At 42.1% G+C, this 8,073-nt stretch overlaps 1 protein-coding gene across 1 annotated transcript in view; it reads left to right on the top strand.

Moving 5' to 3' along the window:
• Nucleotides 1-4,473: 4,473 nt before the first annotated feature.
• The window catches only part of wdr95 (WD40 repeat domain 95), a 121,066-nt gene continuing 117,466 nt past the window's right edge, over nucleotides 4,474-8,073 (top strand). Inside the window, exon 1 of the mRNA XM_051927186.1 lies at nucleotides 4,474-4,952. Within this exon, the coding sequence (XP_051783146.1) occupies nucleotides 4,885-4,952 (68 nt within the window). The 5' untranslated portion in view covers nucleotides 4,474-4,884. The remainder of the gene's footprint in view (nucleotides 4,953-8,073) is intronic.

Here is an 8,073-nt window from a genome sequence, read left to right as displayed (position 1 = left end):
TTGTCTGATTGTGATGATATTAATGTACTAAACTGGGTGCTACCATTTCTGTGTATGGTTTCTATAGAGTTACTATGGATTATACAAGGATAATGGCATGCGACTTCACTGTAGTGTTCGTTTAAGGTTGGCATTGTACATTTCCTGTTTATCCAATATTGGGAAAAAATGTTTTAGCATGTGGCAAGTTGTTTTTCTTTATACTGACTTTGTGCTTTTAAATTATTGACTACATCTAAGCAAGTATGGTTACATTTCATATTCTGGTCCCTTTCAATACAAACTTTTCTCCAGGAGAACATTACCTACCTCTTGTCTTTCATGTTTGACCATAGTTACATAGAGGAACAACCAACTCTTCTCTATTTCACATATTCAGTGGTAGCAATTTTTCTGTCATGCACCACATTTCTCACCTGTTAACATTTTTTGTACCTTTCAAAAATTAATTATTCATTGTTAATGACTGAATACATTTCAGTTTCTTTTTGTATTATCAGTCAGTTTTCAAATTCAGTAAATACTGGTAAATGCTTTTAAATGTGAAAAATATAATTAGATGAGAATTGTTTGCCTTTTTAAAAAAAAAATGTTATTCTGATCAATGTTCAACCCACATCATGATTTGACAGTTATTAATAGTTTTGAATCTGATTTACTGAAAATGGAAAAATAGAATAATACTTCTCTAAGAAAAATGATGAAGTTCACATTTCTAAATATGCAGACAAATTAATCCTGCTTTCCATGAACTAAAACGTAAAACTCAAAAGTCAAGAATCTCTAGAAAGCACTGGTAAGAAAGAGACTGTATTTTCTGGTACAAAACAATGAATATCTGTCAGCTTCTTATCCATTCCTTATGTGTCTAATGTGTTTAACCTGGATTTATTAAGTGTTAGACTGTAGGTTTATACTTAACAGTTATTTTGTGTGGTAAGAATATGCACTGCAAGCATATTAAAGTTCATTGTAAGTAACAACACATTTTAAAATTTACATAAACATACTAAGTTAGCCATATCAGTAATACAGTAGTTTGAATATGACTAACAACAAACATATATTCTAAATCTGTTTTTTAATACAAGGTGTCTGTATATTATCTACATTCAAATGAAAAAAAGAAATTAGTTACTCATTGGTTGATAACATAAAGAGGAAAATAAATTACATGATAATGAGCTGGGTTTAATGAATATCAGGAGTCTTTTTAAAAATGATCTAATATAAGCATACCTGTCACTGAAACTGCATAAGTGACAATTCTAAGAACATTTTTTATTATTAAGTTTTGTTGCATGCTGAAGTGCATAATTTAATGTTGAAGAACACAGAAAGGAACAAATCACTGAATTACAGTATGTTGTCTCTGCTATGTATGATAAAGCAATGGTGAATTGACTGCCTTGAAAAAGATGTCAGCAAGTAAGCAGTACAGGAGTATGGGAGAGCTGGAGGCAGCTGGATACTTTATAGAATATGCTCAACTTTCAAGTCATTTAGAATGAAACGAGTGGAGTAAAAACTGAATTGACAATATAGATAAAGGAAGAAGAGCGGGACAGGGGAAAACTAAGAATACTGTACAAATTGGCAAGTCAGGGAAAGAAGGAATTATAAAACATTACTATATAGCAACATATATATATATATATATAGTAGCGTGCGTCTGGGGCCCTTGCCCGGCCAGGATGCCTCCAAGCTGTGTGTTACCTCCCCCAGGAGGCTAGTTGGCAGTCCCCCTGGGTTACAGCGTTGTGTCGGACTCCTGCAGGGCTTCATGGGAGTTGGAGTTTGATGCAGCCCTGTTCGGATCCGTGGGTGCTGCCAGCGGGTGCTGCAGCAGGATCTGCTGAGCCCATTTGGGCAGTTTTTCCACCATACCAGGAAGTGCTGCTGGAAACTAGGTCATCAAGCACCTGGAGCACTTCCGGGTGCAGTATAAAAGGAGCCAGCAGCCACTACTTGAGGAGTTAGTGTCGAAAGGAGGAAGATGAAACTTGACTGGAGGAGTGGATGAGAAGAAAAAGGAAATTCTTGAGAGGAAGAGAATTGTTTGTGCTTCTGCTGTAAGACTGTGCTGGGACTTGTGGGAAACGGGGAAGGTGTTTCCCATGAGGAAAAAGAAAAAAATAAATTGTGTGTGCCTTAAACTTGTGTCCCATGCTTGTCTGTGTTGGGTTGAGTCCAATGTCTGTGTTATTTTTCCCATCTTTAATCTTTTCTTTTTATTTGCCAGTTTTAGAGATTGCTTTTTCTTTGAAACTCTGACTCTAAAGCCAGCATCCAGAAGTCGTCTTTTGTCTGTTGCAGATGACACTGGTATTTGGCTCGTATTTAAGAAAGAAGTCAAATGAGGGCCTATAATGCATTTTCTCTCAGACTACAAACTCTGATTTACTTGTCCTCTTATGCAGTTGTTTTTCTATTCTGGATAGATCCAGTTTGCATTTTTCTCCCAGACCTGTAAAGGGCACTATTGTATGAAATGCTCAATTTGTTGGCAATCTGTTGCATGAAATTTCCGTCAAAAAAAAAAAACAACAGACTGACAAGTTTCTATAGAAAGCTGCTTGATTTTAGCCATTTTTGAAGCCAGAACTGTACTTTATTAATGCTAGTAACTTGCTTCCCAAGTGAACATAATAACAGGTTTCAGTGGTACTGATTAAACTACAAAGGTTTCTCTGATAACCTTAAGCATTTAAACATGGCTAATTTAAGATAAGTTAAGGTAATTTATTATTAGGACACTGAAAGAATGACTCCTGAGAATAGGGCTTTGTGGTCATATATGAATAATAAATTAACCATCTGTCATTAGTCATGAGCTACACTAGTATTTTTAAATCAATTTAAAGGTATCTTGATAAACTTCTGAGCATTTCTAGGTGATTCCAAACTTCTGAACGCTACTGTGTCTATATATATTTGGAATATTATTTTTAATTATGGGCGGCACGGTGGCGCAGTGGGTAGCGCTGCTGCCTCGCAGTTGGGAGATCTGGGGACCTGGGTTCGATTCCCGGGTCCTCCCTGCGTGGAGTTTGCATGTTCTCCCCGTGTCTGCGTGGGTTTCCTCCGGGCGCTCCGGTTTCCTCCCACAGTCCAAAGACATGCAGGTTAGGTGGATTGGTGATTCTAAATTGGCCCTAGTGTGTGCTTGGTGTGTGGGTGTGTTTGTGTATGTCCTGCGGTGGGTTGGCACCCTGCCCAGGATTGGTTCCTGCCTTGTGCCCTGTGTTGGCTGGGATTGGCTCCAGCAGACCCCCGTGACCCTGTGTTCGGATTCAGCGGGTTGGAAAATGGATGGATGGATGGATTTTTAATTATTTGTGGCATGGTGGCCTTGCCGTAAAGAGCCCATGGTTCACGTCCTAGGTTCTCCCTGTATGAAGCTTGCATGTTCTCCCCATTTCCCCATTGGTTTTGCGAAATTGGTTCTGGTAAGTGCATTGACCCAGCAGTAGACTGGCACCCTTTGCTTGCTGGCATAGGCTCCAGCTTCTCTTCTGGATAAAGTGGTTTATTATGATCTACAGTATGTCCTTTTTGTTCAATTCAGCATTGCAGGGGCACTGTCAGCGAGCCAGGAACAAATCCAAGAATTTTTTTGTTATACAATTTCTTGTATTAGGAATTTGTTAGTTTTCGCATACCCCTTGGGGTCAGAGCGCAGGGTTAGCCATTGTAGAGCGCCCCTGGAGTAATTACAGGATAAGGGTCTTGCTCAAGGGCCCAGCAGAGTAGGATCTCTTTTGGCAATGACGAGGATTCAAACCGGCAACCTTCTGGATACCAGCGCAGATCCTTAGCCTCAGAGCCACCACTCTGCCCCTATTGCCAGTCAATTGCAGGAATATTAGTGGCAGGGAAGCAACAGATTGCCCAAAGTCAGTCAGTCAGTCATTTTCCAACCCACTATATCCTAACACTGGGTCACGGGGTCTGCTGGAGTCAATCCCAGCCAACACAGGGTGCCAGCCCACCGCAGGACACACACACACACACACCAAGCACACACTAGTGACAATTTAGGATCGCCAATGCACCTAACCTTTATGTTTTTGGACTGTGGGAGGAAACCCACACACACACACGGGGAGGAAATGCAAACTACACGCAGGGAGGACCCGGGAAGCGAACCCAGGTCTCCTTACTGCGAGGCAGCAGCGCTACCACTGCGCCGACGTTATATATATAAAAGTATATATAAATAATTTATGTATTTTTTTGCCTATCCACTTCCTTCTGCTTCTTTAATGCCGACTGCGGCTGGCAAAAACAGAAAAGGCTGGGCAGATCGGCTCTGCTGTGCTCCATTTGACATGGCCTGTGTATAAATTCGACAACTCTAAAGCACAAAAGACGATTTATGTGGGAGACTTGTAGTGTACTTAAAAGGTGGGTGGAGCCTCCTTTAATGAAAAAAGAAAACCTTCCGTCTCCAAAGAGATCGAGTAGCCACAGGTCAGTGCAGCAAGCGGCTGAAATTCACACAGTCACTCATTTATGTTTCAGGCCTCGCTGACCAGTGAAACTTTTGATTTCATAAAAACTATTCTTTTTTTTTCTCAAGCCCTTTCACTCAGCCTCAAACGTAAAAGTCTGATGCAGAAGTAGTGAGGAATGGGATCTAAAAGCCCTAGTGTTCAGTCTTACCTTCAGGTGCAAAGTGAGGATCTTCAGTAACACGAGACGTCGAGGAGAGGCGCGCGCTGCTCGGCGTTTACTGCGCGGCAACAGAGGCTTGACAGCGCAAAGCGGAGTGTCACCCGTGCAGAGTGGACGCCAGTTGACATGTAGCAAAGGGACAGCCGCTCGAAAGCGAAGCGAAAGAGGAATCTTCTGTACGGCAACAGAGACGATTACAGTTCAGTTATGCCGCTGGGAAAGAAAGTACGGCCAACGTCGGCAATGGGAAAATTAGAAACCTTCCACATTACAAGGTACAGCGATATCGGCGCCTTCTCGGATCGCTAGTATTTACATGTAACTTTAAAACTCCTAGTAACTTATTGAAAGCTTTATTTATTTATTTCTTTTTATAGCGATCCATGTTATTGTTTGGAAAGCTCACGTTGCATCATTATATAGTTATTTTGTCTTACAGTGTCACGACTGAATAGGTATTCACGTTCCTCTGACAGGCATCGGAGGAAATCAGTGTCGTTTAGCTCTTGTTTACTGTTGTCAGGGCCCGGAGTCCCAAGGGGGTCATTGAGCTCTCACATGGCGAGGAACTTAATGGTTATCAGAGCAACAAAATGCAAATGGGAACATAAGGAGGACTTCAGCGGAGATAATCAGTGTGCAGGCAAAAACAGCTCACTGGTTTGTAAGAAATAAATTAATACCTACAAAAAATACCTAATACCCCCGTCGTGCACTGGATGGCATTGCATTTAATTGTTAGGCACAGTGGCGCAGTGGTTGATGTTAAACCTTTTTTTTGGGTGAGTATGGGCGTTCTCCCTGTGTGGAGAGCGCTTTGAGTAGTGAGAAAAGCGCTATATACATGTAAAGAATTATTATTGTTCTCACTTTGTGTGTTTTCAGGTTTATTCACTCTGAAAACATCTGAAAGATGTGTGTTGTGGGACTTTAAAATTGGCCACTGTTAAGAGTGTGTAGGATAAGAATCAGAATCACTTTTATTCGCCAGTACAGTACCTAATATTCAGGATTTCAACTTGGTCGTTTTGTAGCTGCTTATAACATAACACAAAGTCACATGCAAAAGTTAAACAACTTACATTCTAAACAGTTGGAGAATACTACAATTCTAAAGGAGATGTTCAAGTGAAGGCATGTGTGGCCACAGTGTTTATGGACATGCACTCACTACATGTACATATCTCTCTCTATATAAAATCCAGTGTCTGTCTGTCTATCTGTATTATGTCCGCTCTTCACGAGAGAACTACTTAAAGGATTTAGATCAGGTTTTTTCAGTAATTTGCTTGAACATTCCGATTGATTTTGCGACTTCTCTCTTCGCGCCAAGTATTATACACCGCTCAAAAAAATCAAAGGAACACTTTTTAATCAGAGTATTGCATCAAGTCATTGTAGGTTCTGGGATATTGATGTAGTCAGTTAAGTAGCAGAGGGGGTTGTTAATCAGTTTCAGCTGCTTTGGTGTTAATGAAATTAACAACAGGTGCACTAGAGGGGCAACAATGAGATGACCCCCAAAACAGGAATGAATGGTTTAATGGGTGGAGGCCACTGACATTTTTCCCTCCTTATTTTTTCTGACTGTTTTTTCACTAGTTTTGTATTTGGCTATGGTCAGTGTCACTACTGGTAGTATGAGGCGATATCTGGACCCTACAGAGGTTGCACAGGTAGTCCAACATCTCCAGGATGGCACATCAGTACGTGCCATTGACAGAAGGTTTGCTGTGTCTCCCAGCACAATCTCAAGGGCATGGAGGAGATTTCAGGAGACAGGCAGTTACTCTAGGAGAGTTGGACAGGGCCGTAGAAGGTCCTTAACCCATCAGCAGGACCGGTATCTGTTTTCCTTTGGGCAAGTAGGAACAGGATGAACAATGCCAGTGCCATACAAAATGACCTCCAGCAGGCCACTGATGTGAATGTCTCTGACCAAACAATCAGAAACAGACTTCATGAGGGTGGCCTGAGGGCCAGACATCCTCTAATGGGCCCTGTGCTCACTGCCCGGTACCGTGGAGCTCGATTGGCATTTGCCATAGAATACCAGAATTGGCAGGTCTACCATTGGTGCCCTGTGCTTTTCACATTTGAGAGTAGGTTCATACTGAGCACATGTGACAGACATTAAAGGGTCTGGAGAAGCCGTGGAGAAAGTTATGCTGCCTGTAACATCGTTCAGCATGACAGGTTTGATGGTGGGTCAGTGATGGTCTGGGGAGGCATATCCATGGAGGAACGCACAGACCTCTACAGGCTACACAACGGCACCTTGACTGCCATTAGGTATCAGGATGAAAACCTTGGATCCATTGTCAGACCCTATGCTGGTGGATCTTGGATTCCTCCTGGTGCACGACAATAACTGGCTTAATGTGGCCTGAGTATGCAGGCAGTTCCTAGAGGATAAAGGAATTGATACCATTGACTGGCCCCCACGCTTGCCTGACCTAAATATAATAGAACATCTGTGGGATATTATGTTTCGGTCCATCTGACGCTGCCAGGTTGCACCTCAGACTGTCCAGGAACTCAGTGATGCCCTGGTCCAGATCTGGGAGTAGATCCCCCAGGACACCATCCGTCATCTCATTAGGAACATGCAAACAAGCATGTGGGGGCCATACAAACTACTGAGTACGATTTGGAGTTGCTGCAATGAAATTTTGGCAAAATGGACTAGCTGGCTGCATCATTTTTTCACTTTGATTTTCAGGGAGTCTGAATTCAGCTCTCTGTAGGTTGATAATTTTCATTTCTATGAAACGATGTGGCATTTTTTCATTCCTAAAACATTACCCAGTCCATATCAGTAGAGATATCCAGCATGATTTTTTTCCCATTGAAATCTGATGTGTTTTGAAAGTGTTCCTTTAATTTTTTTGAGCAGTTTAGTTTGGTTGCAGCATCGATTTATTAGCATGAATCTGAGAGACAGGCTGTGGGCCGAGAGGAGTGGGAGGCAGAACCTCAGGAGTAGGGAGACAGGCGGGGCCATCCTCACTCACATGCCAACCTCCGTTCGAGTTCCTCAACTTCTCGCCACGTGTTGGAGCATACCTTGCCTTGTGTTGGAGTGTACCTTGCCTCCGCTTAGCTATCGATTCTTGTTTGTTCAGCAGACATTATCATTTAGAGATTGTTAAAGAGTAACGTTTGACGTTTTTGAAAGAGAGATCACAGCTACGTGTGTTTGAGAGGGTACCTGCTCATTGGCAGAGATATCATGGCCACATACTCTTCTCCCTGTATGGGGGATGCTCTCCCATCAGAGCTGAACATGATCAGATTCAGTGGCAACGTTTGGCGTTGGGGTGTACCTACCTTCTGCTTGGCCAGAGATACCTGGCCAACATTTTACTTCAGATATGAACAACTATCAATATAAAT

This window comes from Erpetoichthys calabaricus, chromosome 4 (genome assembly GCF_900747795.2).
Source record: "Erpetoichthys calabaricus chromosome 4, fErpCal1.3, whole genome shotgun sequence".
NCBI lineage: Eukaryota > Metazoa > Chordata > Cladistia > Polypteriformes > Polypteridae > Erpetoichthys > Erpetoichthys calabaricus.
This window is presented reverse-complemented; position numbering and strand designations above follow the sequence as displayed.